Below are 17,895 nucleotides of genomic sequence, written 5' to 3'. Positions count from 1 at the left end.
GACAGATGGAGACAGGACTAATTTGGCTTGAGGTATGTAATTTTGAACTTCAGCCTCTCTCTGGGACTGTAAAACCCCAAATCAAAGTCTTAATCTGAGAATACATACATCTGAAAGAGTGATTAGGGACTGGTAAACATCTATTAATATCCAACTCTCATACAATACCAGTACAAGTTGTTTATTCTTACCACGCAAGGCCAAAGAAGGGGAGAAAAAAAAAAGCACACAGTACATGCACTGGGAAAGCTTTCACTTATTCAAAGCAGTATTTGTCGAGCACCTCCAGGTCTGGGTGCTGCAAGGGAAACAAAGATTAAACAGCCAGGGCTTTGCTTCCAAGGTGCTTACGGTCTTAAGAAGGAGACAAGGCATGTTTATAAATAGCCAAAATGCAACCCAGAAAAGGCTAAAAAACACTGAAAGGGAGGGAGAAATAAACGAAGCAAGAGGTCCCCGGAGGAAGAGATGAATTAATCTATCAATAACTCCTCACTGTAATCCCAAAGTAAAGCAAGGAATTCCAAACCAGGAAAGGTCAAACTGAAGTATTTGAGGAACACAGGCGTCGCCCTAAGCCCTTCACACGGCTCGCTGGGGATAATATCGCAGCTGAAACGGAACATCAAGCTGGCTTTCCAAACCTTCAGTTATTTACATTAGACTGAGAGGGGAAAAGCGCTAAGAGTGCAAGAGCAGAGAAAGAGCAAGAGGAAACTTGAAAAGGCGGATCACGCCAATGCGCTGTGCACAGCCCCCCCCGCGCCCCGCGCACCCGCTACCCCACCCGAGCCCCCAGCGGCCCGTGTCCCCCATCCCGGTCCCAAGCCCAGACACCTCCGAGATCCGTCCCCCGGCTCCGGCCGGCGCCACTGCCACCCTCAAGACCCCCGCAGCCCAGGCCCGGCCCCGCGCCGCCGACGCCCGCCGCGGCCCGACCCGCGCGCCCCGCCAGCCCGGGCCTCGTACCGTAGGTTTCGGACATGGCCGTCTGCGACATCTTGGGAGCGGCGCCACCTCTCGCCGGGTCACCGGCTGCACTCGCTCACGGTCCGCCGGCGCGTCTCGGTGGGGAAGGACCTGGGGCGGGGGACCGGAGGAGGGAGGGGCCCGACCGGTCCCCACGGCAACCGCCGGTCTCCCAGCGGCTGCGGCCCAGCCGGACTCCAGCTCCGCGCAGGCGCAGGGCCCTCCACCCTCAGTCCGGCCGCGACCGTGAGGAGGGAGAGAAGATGGGCTACGCGAGGCTCGGCCCACGCCGCGTTCGCGCGTGCGCACGGGGAGGCCGGGGCGGGGCGCATGGGGACCTCGGCGCGCGCCGGAAGCACGTGCGCGGGTTGGGCCCTCTGGCGGTGTGCGCCGAAGTCGGCAGAGCGGCAGGTGGGGGCGTTGGGGGCTGAGTCCCGATTTCCCTGAGGGAGGGTCGGGTAGAGGCGGGCGGTGGGCAGGTTTGGGGGTGACAGAGGGCTGGGGACAGTGGGGTCCAGTTGCCGGACAGAGGAGGAAGGTGCCCGCACTGGGGAGGAAAGCAGTCCATTTGCCAAATTGGCCCGTCTCAGTTAAGACGCTGTCTTCGGTCATCATTCTGTGGCTGTGAGCCAGGAAAAAACTTGCCTGACGCTGTTACAATCGAGGCCAGAACTTGGTTAATGTGCAACAAGGAGGCAGTAGGCCCCAGGTGTCCAGCCAGAGGCCGCCCTGTGAATGGGAGGCAGGTTCATTTACCCGTTGGGAAGCTAAGCTTTCACTCCAAACTGCTGGACCCTCTTGGATGGAGCTGAGCGGGTGTGGGCAGAATGACAGAAGCGCAAGATGCCCAGGTGCTGAAGGGTCATCGCAAGACTACAGACAGCAGCCTCTTCACATCCCGTTTTAGAGGGTTCTGGATTACGGTTGAGAAGTATCTCCTGGCCCTCAGCTGGGGATGTGTTTCCAAATTTAGGAGTTTTTTTATTTTTATTTTTTTAACAGAGTCTGGCACTGTCAGCCCAGCCCAACCGATTCTCCCGCCTCAGCCTCCTGAGTATCTGGGACTAGGGGCACACACCACACACCACCACACCGCGCCAATTTTTAAATTTTTTGTAGAGATGGGGTCTCGTTATGTTGCCCAGGCTGGTCTTGAACTCCTGAGTTCAAGCATCCTCCCTCCTTGGCCTCCCAAATTGCTGGGATTACAGGCATGAGTCATCTCACCTGGCCTCGGATAGTTTGGTTTCAGAAGCAAAACTGAGTTAGAATCCCCTTCTGTGGGAAATGTAGAGATAAACATTTATGGGAAAGAGAATTTTGGTTGAGGATTTGGCCCAGCTGAGCTTGATCAGGGCCACATAGTGCCTCATAGTTCCCAACCTTGTTCACAACAGGTAGTCGAATGCTCAAAATATCCTTGGCTAAGCTCCCAAGTGACCTGGACTGTGTGGAAAATGCCAGTACATACTTTTTTGTGTGTGTATGAGTCAATTTGGCTCCATCCTCCACATAAATTGGCATCAGAGCTCCCCTCTTCCCCAGTGGCTATTTGGGTCGGTATTTTTCTCTTGTCTCCGATCCTAATAATAAATAAACGCAGTTTTTTCTAAATCACAGAGAAGGCCCCATGGTGAAAAGTTGTGAGAGCTGTAATTCCTAAAATTGTTTTGTATATATTTCTTGTTCAATGGCTCAGATCATTTGTTGCTTGTTTGTCTCTCTGCATGTCGTGTTTGATTTAGGCTCCTGAGTATAATAGATTGGTTCTGATTAAAACCATTTCAGAGGAAAGACAGTGATCCCAGGAAGTGGGAAGAAAACAGCATCACCTGAAATTATTCCTATTGGTTAGATTTGTTTTCTTCCTGTGAAAAACCGCTACGTACAAAAAAGAAGTCAGTGAGCTGCAGTGATAGCGTTATTGACTGAAACTGAACCAGAGATCCCTGAAACCTGGACAAGGTGGTAGAAATACAAATGATGCTGCCATTTCAAAGCTGTGGCCAGTTTTCTACTTTGTGGAAAATGAAGACTTAGGTAGGCCTTTGGGAAAGACGATTTGTTTTGGAAAAACCACCCAAAGGGATCATTTGGTTTGCAAATGTAACTGCAGTATCACAACTGGAAGAAGAAATATGCAAGGGCGAGGTTTGAAGGAGCCGTTCAGTATCCTTGGATGATACTGTGGAAGATTCTTTGCATCTCAGTAACTTTGGATCTTTGAAAGAAAATAAATTTCTTCAAAATATTTTTAGAGACTGCTTTGATTCTGAGGCACTGCTGATTATATGGAAGAAAAAAATATTGCAAAATTAATTTGTGATTTTCTCCAGTTATCGTCACCCTTCTCTTTGGGGGAGGTTTGTGACACAGTAAAAACAGATATACAAAAGCCTAGGCATGTTGGAGATTTGCCTAAGGGAAATGTAATTATGAAGAAGGATTTTTTTTCAAGCCGAAACTAGATCCCACTTTTTTCCAGGTCAGTGGGTCCTTCGAGTATCTGGTACTTTCCTTCCTGCCTCCTGACAATGCTAAAGAATGTGGCATGACCTTACATTTAATGCCCAACGTGAGGAGCCCTGGGGCTTGATGCATGAGATTCTTGGAGCTAGGCCTGGTGGAGGGCACTGGTCACAGCCTCGGTGGAATGGTGACTTCTTTGGTAACTGGAATTGAAGAAAATGAGTGGACTTGTGTCTGAGCACTTGGGAACTCAGCAATCCCTGGGTGTTACCTTGAGAAGGAGCCAAATTCCGGACATACAAGTGGAGACTTGAAAATGGAAGCTCAATTCCACACCCAGGCTGGTGGAGACTATGACATATAACTCACATCTTCAAGAAAGTAGAGACCTCAGAGGTCACTGGGCCGCTTTACCTTCCACTGTCAAAACTATGTCCATGATCAGATACCTCTGTTGCTAGGGAATATTCAGTCAGAATGGGCTAGGTTAACTGCAGTAACGCAGGTCTCTCAACCCAGTTATGACTTACACAGCAAAGTTCCTCACTCAGACTACCTGTCCACTCCCACTAGCAGAGACTTGCTCATGGGCCCTCCTAGACCCAGGCTGACCGAATGTGTTTTATCTAAATGCATCTCCACAATCACTCAGGTAGGAGTGGCTATGCATTAGGACCGATTGTGCATTAGCTAGAGAAGCACTTACCAGGAATTGCTATAAGAACTTGTATTTACATTTCATGGGCCAAAGCAGTCATGTGGCAAGACATAATTTCAAAGAGGACAGGAAATGCAATATTATTATGTCCCTGAAAGAAAGGAGAAGAGAAAGTCTGTGGAAAGACATTATGACTACCACTGGAATTTTCACCTGTTCAGGCAGCTCATTGTGCTTTTATTTGAAACAATTTTATTGAAGTATGATAGGCATAACTGCACATGTGTATGTATTTATTTTATTTTATTTTTTGAGATGGAGTCTTGCTTTGTTGCACAGGCTGGAATGCAGTGGCGTGATCTCAGCTCACTATGACCTCTCCCTCCCGGGTTCAAGTGATTCTCCTGCCTCAGACTTCTGAGTAGCTGGGATTACAGCCACGCGCCACCACACCCGGCTAATTTTTGTATTTTTAGTAGAGACGGGGTTTTGCCATGTTGGCCGTGCTGGTCTCAAACTCCTGACCTCAGGAGATCCGCCTGCCTCAGCCTCCCAAAGTGCTGGGATTACAGGCGTGAGCCACTGCACCCGGCCTGCACATATTTAGAGTGTACATTTTGATAATTTTTGATATATGTGTACGCTTGTGCTTGCTGCTCCAGGGGACCGCTATTTCTGGGCCTTTTCAGTGGACAGAGGCATTTTTGTGATGCTTTTATCTAATTTGTTGCTTAGGAAGAATAACTTCTTGTGAGGTTTAGTGGTGGTTTGGAGGTTGATAGTATAGGTCTTCATCACAGTCCACCTCCAAGTGAGAATACACTAGTTTACACAGAGTATAAGAAACTCACAACCATTTGCTTCCATCCTCCCCCAGCATCTGTGCTGAGGATGTTGTACTTCTACACATGTTGTACGCCCACATACATTGTTATTGTTTTTACTTAATAAGCTACTAATTCTCTGTCTCTCTTTTCCTTTTAATTGCGATAAAATAGACATAAAATATACCATCTCAGCATCTTTAAATGCACAGTGGCATTAAATATATTCCCATTGTTGTGCAACCATCACCACCATCCATCTCCAGAACGCTTCATGTTGCAAACCTGAAACTCTATACCTGTTTAACAACAACTCCCCATTCACTTCTCCCCACAGTGCCTGGCAACCACCATTCTACTTCCTGTCTAGGAATTGGCTTCTCTAGGTACAGTACCTCATATAAATGAAGTCATACAGTATTTGTCTTTTCCTCACTGTCATATTTCACTTAGAATAATGTCCTCAAGATTCATCTGTAACATCGTAGAATGTGTCAGAATTTCCTTCCTGTTTAAGACTGAATAATATTCAATACTTTGTACATATATACTGCATTTTCAGCCAATTCTTTTCAATAGATTTAAGCAATAAAAAAGAAGTGTTTTATATTTACTCGCATAGTTACCATATCTAGGACTCCTTATTCTCTTGCGTAGATTAGATTTCCATGGCCTCATTTCCCTTTTGCCTGAAGGGCTTTCCTTGACAGATCTTGAAGTGTAGATCTGCTGGTGACTAGTTCTTTCAGCTTTTATATATCCAAAAAAGTCTTTATTTCATTTCTGTGTTTGAAGCTATTTTTGCTCAATTTTGATTTTTAGGGTTTTCAATTTTTTTTTTTTTCTAACATGAAGATACCGTTTCAGTGTTCTCTGGCTTATTTTGTTTCCGATAAGGAGTCAACTGCCATTCTTATCTTTATTTCTTTTATGCAACGTGTCTTTTATCTCCGCTTAATTTTAAGATTTCATCTGTATCACTGGTCTGAAGCAATTTGATTGTGATGTGCCTTGCTGTTGATTTTCTTTAAAGTTCTTGTCCTTGAGTTTCACTGAACTTCTCTTGTCTTTGAGTTTATAGTTGCTATCAGATTTGGAGTTTTTTTGGCCATTATTTCTTCAAATATTTTTTCTGCCCCTGCCTCTCCTTTCGTTTGGCGATTCTACTACACAAATATTAGATCACTTGAATTTGTCTCACAGCTAACTCAGGCTTTGTTCATTTTTTGTCAGTCTTTTTTCTGTTTTTCATTTTTGTGTAATTTCCATTGCTGTGTCTTTAAATTCACTCATCTTTCCTATAGTATCTAATCTGCTGTCAGTACCATCCAGCGTATTTTTCCTCTCAGGCATTGCCATTTCACCTGCAGAAGTTTCACTTGGTGTCTGGACCTGCATCTGGGTCCTCTGGTTTCCGTGTTTAATGCTCAAGCATATGGAACACGTGTCATTTCTACTAACTTTATCACCTAAGTAATTTCTGAGATTGTTTATATTGATTGGCTTTTCTCTTCATTGTAGGTAATATTTTCCTACTTTACAAGCCAGATAATTTTTTATTGAATGCCAGACATTGAGAAGTTTACTTTGAGATACATATAATGTTAATTTTTATAAATATTTTTGAGCTTTGTTCTGGGGTGCAGGTAAGTTCCTTGGAAAGAGCTTGATGCTTCAGGTCTTGTTTTTACACTTTTTTTTAGGGGGTGGGCCCTGAGCAGCATTCTACTCAACAAGTCCTTGAGTTATGAAGGTTTTCACCGTGATTGGCAGAATTAGGAGTTCCTCTGGGCCATGCGTGAGTGCTGGGGATTGTTTTCTCTAATATTCGCAGGTGATTCTTTATCTGGCATGGGGTAGGAGTGCTTACCACAGTAGGAGAAATGCAGGTATTTCTTCACTTGCCTGCACTGCTCAGTAGAAGACTTGAAGGGAACCCTCTGCAAACCTCTGGCACTCTCTCTCTCTCTCTGTACAACTCTGCACACCCCCCAGCTCAGGGAGTGCTGCTTCTTCCTCCTGTCTGACTCCAGAGCTCAGTCTGTGGCACTCTTTCTCTGCAGTCACTTACTTGCCCATTCATTTCATCTGGTCTTAAGGCTTTCAATATGATCTAAAGCTGATGATTCCTTAATTTCTAGCTTGCCTGGGCTTCTATGGCTTCTATGTACAATTGCTTACTTGATACGTCCACTTGAATGAATGCCTATTAGGTTTCTTAATACTAACGAAATAAAAACCAAGCCCGGGCACAGTGGCTTACGGCTGTAATCCCAGCACTTTGGGAGGCCAAGGCAGGTGAATCACGAGGTCAGGAGTTCAAGACCAGGCTGGACAATATGGTGAAACCCCATCTCTCCTAAAAAATACAAAAAATTAGCCAGGTGTGGTGGTGCGCACATGTAGTCTCATCTCAGGAGGCTGAGGCAGGAGAATTGCTGGAACCTGGGAGGCAGAGGTTGCAGTGAGCCGAGATCATGCCACTGCACTCCAGCCTGGGCGAAAGAGTGAGATTCCGTCTCAAAATAATCAACAAACAAACAAACAAACCAAACATCCAGATTTCTTGACCAAACCAGTGCCTTCTGCAATCTTTTGTATCTCAGTAAATGGCAGTTTGCCAGGTGTATTAATTAGGGTCAGGATTCTCTAGAGGGACAGAACTAATAGGATACATGTATGTATGAAAGGGAGTTTATTGAGGAGAATTGACTCACATGATCACAAGGTAAAGTCCTATGATTGGCTATCTGCAAGCTGAGGAGCAAGGAAGCCAGTGGTGGATCAGTCCAAGTCCCAAACCCTCAAAAATAGGGAAGCTGATAGTGTAGCCTTCTATCTGTGGGCAAAGGCACAAGAGGCCCTGGCAAACCACCGGTGTAAGTCTAAGAGTTCGAAAGCTGAAGAACTTGGAGGCTAATGTTTGAGGGCAGGAAGCATCCAGCACGCCAGAAAGATGAAGGCCAGAAGACTCAGCAAGTCTGCTTTATTCTAGCCACTCTGGTAGCCGATTAGATGGGGCCCACCCAGATTGAAGGTGGGTCAGCCTCTCCCAGTCCACTAACTCAAATGTTAATCTCCTTTGGGAACACCCTCACGGACACACCTAGGAACAATACTGTGAATCCTTCAATCAAGTTGACACTTAATATTAAACATCACACCAGGGCCAAACCTTGGAGTCCTGCCTGACTTCTCACACCCACATTTGATCCATCAGCAAGGCCTACAGGCTCTACTGTCAGAGCATCCAGAATCTGCTTCTGCTACTGGCACTGCCCCACCCCCCAACCCCAGCCACCTCCTGCACCAGCCTGCCTCACCTCTCTCCTGCCTTTTGCAGCTATCCTGCTTCTATGCTTGTCTCCCTGTGTTGTCGTTTCTCAACACAGCTGCTAGAGCAATCCTATTAAAATGTAAATAAACAAAACCAAAAATAAATAACAATTCTCCTTTAAAACAGCCAGTGTTGCCTGTAATCCCAGGACTTTGGGAGGCCAAGGTGGGTGGATCATTTGAGGTCAGGAGTTCGAGACCAGCCTGGCCAACATGGTGTAACCCCGACCTCTACTAAAAATACAAAAATTAGCCGGGGCGTGGTGGTGGGCACCTGTAGTTCCAGCTACCTGGGAGGCTAAGGCAGGAGAATGGCTTGAACCCAGGAGACGGAGGTTGCAGTGACCCGAGATCACGTCACTGCACTCCAGCCTGGGTGACAGAGCGAGACCCCATCTCAAACAAAACAAAACAAAACAGCAACAAAAAAACAGCCAGTGTTAGGGGGAGGAGGGTACTGTAGGTCCCATCAGGCCACCCTCTGCTCAAAGCCTCATTTCACTCACAATGGCCTATAAAGTCATCCATGGTCTGCTCCTCCAAACCCCTCATTCTCTTGACTCTGATCCTACAGGCCTTCTTGCTGGTTCTTGTATACATCAAGCAGCCTTTGGCCTCAGGGCCTTTGCATGTGCTTTTTCCCTCTTCCTGGAATGCTCTTGTCCCAGATGTCTACATGGCCCTCACAGCCCCCATGTGTTCTGCTCGCAGGGCACCTCATGAGGGTGGCTTTTCTTTTCTTATATGAAATAGCAACCCCTCTCCATTTCATCCCCCCAGCACTTCATTTGCCCCCTACTTTGTTCTATGCCCCACTCCATAGCATTTAACATCACTTAAAATACATATCCTTTATTAGTTTGTTGTGTGCTCCCTCTCTAGATTATAAGCTCTATAAGGGCAGGAAATGCTTTGGCCTTGTTGCCTGCTCCATCCCCATGCCTAAAATAGTATTTGGCACATAGTAAACCCTCAATCACTCGGAAGATGTTGAATGAGTGAATGAATGAAACAAAACTCAGCAGCTCTCTATGGATTTAATGTAATGAACTTAATTGTAAATATGTTGATGTATGGGAAATTTAAAAGTGGAGGTGTCTGGCCGGGCTGTGTGCTCAAACCTATAATCCCAGCACTTTGGGAGGCCGAGGCAGGCGGATCACTTGAGGTCAGGAATTTGAGATCAGCCTGGTCAACATAGTAAAACCCTGTCTCTATTAAAACTACAAAGATTAGCTGGATGTGGTGGTGCACGCCTGCAATCCCAGCTATTTGGGAGGCTGAGGCAGGAGAATCTTTTGACTCCAGAGGGAGAGGCAGCAGTGAGCCAAGACCACACTACTGTACTCCAGCCTAGGTGACAGAGGGAGATTCCATCTCCAAAAAAAAAAAAAAGTTGATCTCTTATATGCCACCAAGTGATTGTGGGAAGGCTATAATAAAACTAAAGTATCATCTAATACTAGTATAAGTTATTGAGTACTTGATAAACACTAGGTATAGTGCTGAGTGCTTTACATGTATTATAAAACCTAATTCTTACAACAGATTTGTAAGGGAGGTATTATCCCATTTTACAGATGAAGAAACAAAGGCCCAAATGGATTACATATTTTGTCCAGTTTCCACAGCTAGTATGTATCAATGTTGGAATTTCTATCTCAAACCAAACCAAACTGACACCTCTCCTTTTAAAAATGCAGTATAAAAAGCCCAAAACACAGAGCTATGATTTCAAAAGGGATTGAATTATTTAATGCCTAAGGAAAACAGCGTTCTATTGAGCCAGGCCCTGTTCTGGGTGCTTTATGTGACTTCCTTTGATCCTTACACCACCTGACAAGGTTGCTCTTCTTATCTTTATATTATAGTCAAGGGTGACATCCAAACCAGGGCTCTTTATTGCACTGTGATGCCAAATAAATATGGAGACACAGATGAGAAAGGGTTTGTGGTAGAAAACATTCCCAGAGCACTTCTATAAATTCAGCATAAGCTCAGGTTAGCTTTAAGATGGAAAATAGTCCTGAAGTTAACATCCAGTTCTCTAGTATTAAACTCAGATCTTTGAGTTTGTCATCCTCCAAAGCATACAGATTTTGTTTATCTAACAGGAATATGCTACAAATAACAGTCTACAACATTAAGCCAAGGCTAGAGTTGTGGATAGAGTTCTTGAGTTCAGTGATACGACAATTTCCTACCTTCATCTTCTCATTTGAAAGTTACCAGCAAATCTTCCATCAGTTCTAATGTGATGCATCTCTGCTTATTTCTGCATTTAACAGCATTGATACCCAGGGATTATTCATTCGAGTCATTTAAATTCTTGTTTTGTATTCAGAGAAAGAGGATTTTCTGGTTCCTCTTTTCTTTTTAATTATATTTATGTGTTTCCTCCATATTCTGATAAAAGTACCATAGAATTATCTTTTATTTACTTATTTATTTTTGATACTGTGTTTCAAATTAAATGGCCGTTTTCAGCCTGGTTTCTTATTTAAAAGATAGTTTTCACAACAACTGCTTAAAAAAAAATTCTCCGTGGCTCACGCCTGTAATCCCAGCACTCTGAGGGGCCGAGGTGGGCGGATCACGAGGTCAGGAGTTCGAGACCAGCCTGGCTAACATAGTGAAACCCCGTCTCTACTAAAACTACAAAAATTAGCTGGGCATGGTGGCAGATGCCTATGATCCCAGCTACTCGGGAGGCTGAGGCAGGGGAATCGCTTGAACTCAGGAGGCGGAGGTTGAGATGAGCCATGATCACGCCACTGCACTCCAGTCTGAGGAACAGAGTGAGACACCGTCTCAAAAATAAAATAAAATAAAATTATCCCTGAACACCACCAACTGAAATTTTCTTTTATGGTTAATTTTAACATTTTAATCAGTTTTACTGGGGTATAATTTACATACAACAAAATTCACCAATTTTAAGTGTACAATGAGTTTTGACGAATGTACACGGTCATGTGACAACTTCAACCTCGTCCCAGTATGGAACTTTTCTGTCACCCCCAAGAGTTCTTTTATGCCTTTTTGCAGCCCTTTCTGGGCTGATTTTGAGAAGTTTTGATAACGGATTATTGTCTTTCACATGGGAAGATGTAACCTCCTCCAGGAAACTGGGGTGGGGGTTTCCCCACTGCACAGACCACCCACCATACGCTCCACCTCTAGACCTCTCAGCAGCCTGTCTTTCTTGCCCTTTCAAACATCTTCATTTGTGTTCCACCACCTTCTTATTAGGGCCCAGACAGTAGCCAATACCATTTCCATCTATCAGCTTGGTGAAATGTGCCCTTTAATGGAAGACTAATGAGGCCTAATAGAAAAAGCTTCCTGGGTTTATTGATGTTCCCTGTGACTTTACAGGAGAGAGAGAGATTTAGGTCAGAGTCATTAGACTTTCTCTTCCTTTCCCTGAAATTGTGTGGACTAGCAGCTAGGCCAGCAGGCATGCAATCAAACTGTGTAGTGTCACACCATGTCACCTTCCTGGATTAGATGACTGGGGCCGCTGTATCAAAGTACCACAGACCAAGTGGCTTGGACAACAGAAATTTATTGTCTCACAGTTCTGGAGGCCAGAAGTCCGAGGTCAAGGTGTCAGCAGGGTTGCTTCCCTCAGAGAGCTGAGGGAAAATCTGTTCCAGGCTTCTCTCCTGGCTTCTGGTGCCTTACTGGCCATTTTTGGTGTTCCCAGCAAGCATTGCTCCTATCTCTGCCTTCATTTTTTTTTTTTGTTATTATTTCTGTTCTTGAAATGGAGTCTTGCTATGTTACCCAAGCTGGAGTGCAGTGGCACGATCTCAGCTCACTGCGATCTCCGTCTCCCAGGTTCAAGTGATTCTCCCGCCTCAGCCTCCTGAGTAGCAGGATTACAGGCGTGTACCACCATGCCAGGCTAATTTTTGTATTTTTAGTAGAGGTGGGGTTTCACCATGTTGGCCAGGCGGGTCTCGAACTCCTGACCTCAGGTGATCCACCCCCCCCTCCCCCCGACCTCGGCCTCCCAAAGTTCTGGGATTACAGGCATGAGTGCTGTGCCCGGCCGACCCCATGGATTTCTAATGCAGGTGGTCCCACATTTGGAGAAATCCTCCTGGGGCTTGAGGAATGGTTTTGTTCCTAAAGGTACTGCCGCTTGTGGAAAATGGAACAGAGAACAGCAGAGATTGAATACAGCATTAAATGCAGTGAGTGAGAAAATCCTTATGTCTGAGCAGTGAGGACATGTTGCTCGGAGATATTTCTCAGTTAGAAATATCTATGGGTTAGAAACATACTATGGGCTAAATGAGAGCTGGTAGAAAGGGTGGTTGTCAACTCCCCCTGCTCTTTCCTGAGTCTCACTCTCCCTCCTGCATTCTTCCTTCCTTCCTTCCTTCCTTCCTTTCTTTTCTTCTTTCTTTTTTTTTTGATGGAGTCTTGCTGTGTTGCCCAGGCTGGAGTGCAGTGGTGCGATCTCGGCTCACTGCAACCTCTGTCTCCTGGCTTCAAGCAATTTTCCTACCTCAGCCTCCCGAGTAGCTGGGATTACAGGCACCTACCACCACACCCAGCTAATTTTTGCATTTTTAGTAGAGACAGGGTTTCACCACGTTGGCCAGGCTGGTCTCGAACTCCTGACCTCAGGCAATCCTCCCATCTCAGCCTTCCAAAGTGCTGGGATTACAGGAATGAGCCACTGCGCCTGGCCCTCTCCCTCCTTTCTTAGGGAGGATCTCGACTCAGAACTTTTCCTCGATCCTCTCTGTTGAGATGATTGATTTCCTCCTTAAAACATTATCTGTTCAGTTTCTTTTAAAAATTTACTCCCCCTGCCCCCATTTTGTAGGAATTGTTGGGTATTGGCTGGGCGAGGAGTTTGGAGCCCTCTGAGCTGATAATGTAAAATCTTTGAGGGGAGAGACTTGAGCTTTCTTTTTTTTTTTTTTTTTTCTCCTGTAGCATCTGCCCCAGTGTCAGGCACATTTTAGGTGCCCAACAAACATCTGTGGAATGAATGAATGAGTGCTGGCACCACCTATAAGTGCACAGTAAGGATAACCATGGAGAGAATATGCCGAGCCTTTTAATCAGCCCAGTAGAGCGCCGTCTGTGTTAAGGCGAAATGCCAGAATCCCAAGGAACAGATTCACCACGCAGGGGCGGGAGTCAGGGACTGCTGATACTGAGGCTGCCCTGTGGGTTTTCCTTCCAGATCCCTTCTTGATTTGCCCAAAAGAATTTCGCGTTTTGTTTCAGTTAAGGAGAGGCCTTTCCTTACTGCTGACTTTAAGGAAACTGGAGATTGTGCTTGTGGGGGAAGTGGCTTTGGAACTTGGGGCCTCTTTGGGACCTGGTAGGCAATGGGGTTTGGGGGCAAGTTTGTGGGACATGTATCTGAACAGGAAGGAAGGGAGGAGTAGTGGGGCCAGCCAGGAAGCAGCAACCGAGTGCAGATTTCTCTTCTTGTGCAGCTTTGCTTAGAGTTGAACATTACCTCCCAGAGATAGATTGACCCCAATCCTGCAGAGATTGGCTATCCTGCTCTTCAACTTATTTTTAGATATATGATCTCACTTGAATCTCAAATCCAATGAGGAGTTCCTGACCCCCTCAATTTAGCTCCACCTGGCATTCCAGAGCAATTCAAGGATCTGGTAGGGCTACTAGCAATCCACTACTACATATAGGGGAACAATGAGTTTTAAAGCTGCTCGGAAATCTGTGATTTGAGTATCAGGAAATCCTTGACTCTTTATCAAATGTGAAGTTGCTGATTTAAGAAATAAAGTTAAGAAACAGTATTCATAAACAGAATGGAATTTAATGGAACCACTGGTGTTTTGGGGTTATTTTCTGGTCATGTAGTGCCCCCTGGTGGGTTCACTGACATACTCTTCCGGAATGCTCCTTTCCCAGGCTGTGCTTTGTGACAAGGCCAGCACCAAGAATTTGCAGTTTAGGCACAGTCCAACGATGCTCTAAAGATTGTCTGCTAAGGGAAAATATGAGTTATGAAAATGCTGTGGGTTGTATTGTATCCCCCACCAAAAGATATGTTAAAGTCCTAAGCCCAGTACCTGTGGATGCAAACTTACTTGGAAAAAGGGTCTTTGCAGATGTAATTATGAAGTTAAGGTGAGGTCATTAGGGCAAGCCCTTAATCCAGTATGACTGGTGTTCTTATAAGAGGAGGAGAGGCTGGGTGCAGTGGCTCACACCTGTAATCCCAGTGATTTGGGAGGCTGAGGCGGGAGGATCGCTTGAGCCCAGGAGTTTGAGACTACCCTGGGCAACATATCAAGACCCCATCTCTACTAAAAATTTAAAAATTAGCCAGACATGGTGGCACGCACCTGTAGTCTCAGCTACTTGGAAGGCTAGTGGGAGGATGGCTTGAGCCCAGGAGCCCGAGGCTGCAGTGAGCTATGATCATATCAACGCACTCCAGCCTGGGCAACAAGGGAGACCCTGACTCAAAAAAACAAATACAAAAACAAAACAAAACAAAACAAAAAAAGAGGAGGAGAGAGACACACAGGAGAGAACGCCATGTAACAGTGGAGACAGACACTGGAGTGATGCACCTGCAGACCAAGGAATATGCAAGGATTGCCAGCACCCCCCAGAAGCCAGGAGTGGGGTGTGGAATAGAGTCTCTCTCAACCCCTTGGAAGGTTCTAACCCTGCTGATGCCTTGATCTTGGACTTCAGCTTCCAGAACTGTGAGATGTGACATGTTTGTTGTTTAAGCCTCCCGATTTGTGCTGCTTTGTGATGGCAGCCCAAGCAGACGAATACAGAAAGAACCTGGGATTTGAGTCGGAAGAACTGCTTTGAGTCCCAGCTACCACTTAGTACCTGAATGACCTCGGGCAAAGAAGTTCAATTTTTCTGAGCCTCAGTTTTATAAACTGCAAAATGGAGAAATACAAAAGTAACTGTTCTCCTGCCTCAGGACCCCTGTGAGGATGAAGTGTGACTATGTGTATAAAAACATTTTGTTTAATGTACAGCACTGTGTACTGCAATCTTATTACATAAAGAAAGGAAGGTGGGAGGTAGTAGAATGGAGTGATTATGAGCTAGGCTCTGGCTGGGCACGGTGGCTCATGCCTCTAATCCCAGCACTTTGGGAGGCCGAGGTGGGTGGATCACCTGAGGTCAGGAGTTTGACCTGGCCAACATGGTGAAACCCCATCTCTACTAGAAATTTAAAAAAAAAAAAATTAGCCAGGTGTGGTGGTGGATGCCTGTAATCCTAGCTTCTTGGGTGGCTGAAGCAGAAGAATCACTTGAACCTGGGAGGCAGAGGTTGCAGTGAGCCAAGATCCCGCCACTGCACTCCAGTCTGGGCAACAGAGCGAGACTCCATAAAAAAAAAAAAAAAAAAAAAAAAAAAAAAGCTAGGCTCTGAAGTCAGTTTGCCAGGGTCTGTGTGTGGAAATGTTACAAAGAAGCTTCTCATGAAAACTTGACTCTCAAATGAGCCAAAGGCAGTGAAGCCCAGGAATGGAGTTGTGGTAACACTTAAAGGAATGTATCAGTCATCTATTGCTCTATAATGAACCCCAAAACTTAGTAGCTTCAAATGATGAGCTTATTCTTTCACACAGTCTCAGTGGATCAGGAATCGAGAGCAAGTTAATTGGGTGCTTCTCACTTGGAGTCTCTTGTGAGACTGCAGTCACCTGAGGTTTAGACTGGGGCTGGGGGACCCACTTCCCAGATGGTTCACCTCCTGCTGTCGGCAGGAGGCTGCAGTTCCTCCCCATGTGGTCATCTCCACAGGTCTGGTGAGTATTTTTACAATATGGCATCTCCTCGTTCTTTCCACCTCCCCTTCCTGCCCACCCCACCATGCCCAACGTGTTTTTTCTATTGTCAGTGATTCTCAGCTTGTATGGGGTCACAGGCTCACTGTGACCTAATGAAAACTAGGGACTCTTCCTGAGTAAAGTACACATATGCATTTACAGAGAATATTCTAGATAGAATTTCAGGGGGCTCCAAGGTTAAGTACCAATTGGGTCCACAGAGAGCTCTGTCAAACGTGAATTGAATTGTGTAATTCCCTGCTTAAATCCTTCCTTGACCCCCACTGCCCATAGGATAAAAAACCTCTTTAGCACACCATGATCTGACTCCAACTTACTTTTAATAACAATAACTTTATCATCACATGGAGTGTCTTCTATGTGGCAGACACTTTTCACACTCTCTTTCTAATTTTTTTTTTTTTTTGGGGGTCTCGCTCTGTTGAGTCTCGCTCTGTTGCCCGCCCAGGCTGGAGTGCAGTGGTGCAATCTCGCTCACTGCAAGCTCCGCCTCCCTGGTTCATGCCATTCTCCTGCCTCAGCCTCCCGAGTAGCTGGGACTACAGGCGCCCGCCACCACACCTGGCTAATTTTTTGTATTTTTACTAGAGACGGGGTTTCACCGTGTTAGCCGGGTTGGTTTCGCTCTCCTGACCTCAGGTGATCTGCCCGTCTCGGCCTCCCAAAGTGCTGGGAATACAGGTGTGAGCCACTGCGCCTGGCCTATCTTTGAAATCTTAAAGGGCAAAGCTGACTTCAAACAGACTTCAAGCAGTTATTTTGGTATGGCTCCATTTTAATAAGAAAAAATATAAATGTGTAGATGGATACATTGACAAAATGGTAAAAGAATATGCATCAAGTAATAATTGTTATCTCTGGGATTAGAGTAAATTAAATTTATTTATTTATTTATTTATTTATTTATTTAGAGATGGAGTCTTGCTCTGTCACCCAAGCTAGAGTGCAGTGGCGCATTCTTGGCTCACTGCAATCTCCGCCGCTGGGGTTCAAGAGATTCTCGTGCCTCAGCCTTCCAAGTAGCTGGGACGACAGGCGTGTGCCACCATGCCTGGTTAATTTTTGTATTTTTAGTAGAGGTGGGGTTTCACCGTGTTGGCCAGGCTGGTCTTGAACTCCTGGCCCCAAGTGCCTGCCTCAGCCTCTCAAAGTGCTGGGATTATAGGCGTGAGCCACTGCACCCAGCCTCTGGGATTTTAAATTATTTTTATTTACTTTTTAATGTATGTTTTAAAATCTTTCTATAAGGTATATAAATTACATATTTGGTTTTTAAAGTCTTCTAGTGTTAAAAGAAAAATGCCCTGTGCATAAGATAAGCTATCACTGTGATTTAATTTTCTGACTTTTCTTTCTGAACACAGATAAAATCATGCCTATTTTGCACTTAACACAGGAAGTGGTTTCTAGAGTAGCAGAAAGTCTCAGTAACTTCGAGGTACACAATTCTACCTCTAAGGCAGCGTTATCAAGAGTATATTTACAAGCATTTAGTTCAGTGAAGCATTTGTCTCAGGTGCTTGTTTAGATCTACCATCTTCAAGGAATGTCAGGAAGCCTCGAGGCTGAAGAAAGATGCAGAGTATTTTCTAAATGTCTGGCAGTGAGGAAAATCCCTCAGTATTTTCCTTGTGATTAACTTGTTGATGGATTTTCTTTTAAAGAAGTCAAGTAAAGAGAAACTTTCCTAAGGGAGTGGAAACAAAGGCGGGACTATTCTGACTCACCCACCTCTGTGTTGATGGTGCCCTTTGGCATCAGTTTCAAAGTAATTCATTCACATCTGCTCAGCAAGTACTCATTGCAT

At 45.3% G+C, this 17,895-nt stretch overlaps 1 protein-coding gene and 2 long non-coding RNA genes across 4 annotated transcripts in view; 2 read left to right on the top strand and 1 right to left on the bottom strand.

Annotated features, from left to right (window-relative positions):
* Positions 1–1,201, bottom strand: part of RAB4A (RAB4A, member RAS oncogene family) — a 33,192-nt gene extending 31,991 nt beyond the window's left edge. The window contains exon 1 of one of the 2 annotated variants that reach the window (XM_058430482.1): positions 970–1,201. In XM_058430482.1, coding sequence (XP_058286465.1) covers positions 970–1,000 — 31 coding nt within the window. In that variant the 5' untranslated portion in view covers positions 1,001–1,201. The remainder of the gene's footprint in view (positions 1–969) is intronic. The other variant, XM_032136251.2, reaches the window with a different exon arrangement.
* On the top strand, positions 1,186–15,438 carry LOC116457239 (uncharacterized). The gene is made up of 3 exons (XR_004244979.1): positions 1,186–1,364; positions 2,715–4,381; positions 13,213–15,438. It is a non-coding gene; the product is annotated as an uncharacterized LOC116457239 (long non-coding RNA).
* A 469-nt stretch (positions 15,439–15,907) lies between these two features.
* LOC131381774 (uncharacterized) overlaps positions 15,908–17,895 on the top strand; it is a 45,119-nt gene continuing 43,131 nt past the window's right edge. Inside the window, exon 1 of the long non-coding RNA XR_009210710.1 lies at positions 15,908–16,046. This is a non-coding gene — a long non-coding RNA (uncharacterized LOC131381774). The remainder of the gene's footprint in view (positions 16,047–17,895) is intronic.

The sequence above is a fragment of the Hylobates moloch genome, unplaced genomic scaffold, assembly GCF_009828535.3.
Source record: "Hylobates moloch isolate HMO894 unplaced genomic scaffold, HMol_V3 SCAFFOLD_18, whole genome shotgun sequence".
Taxonomy (NCBI): domain Eukaryota; kingdom Metazoa; phylum Chordata; class Mammalia; order Primates; family Hylobatidae; genus Hylobates; species Hylobates moloch.
The sequence above is the reverse complement of the archived record's forward strand: the minus strand, read 5'-3'. Positions and strand labels throughout refer to the sequence as shown.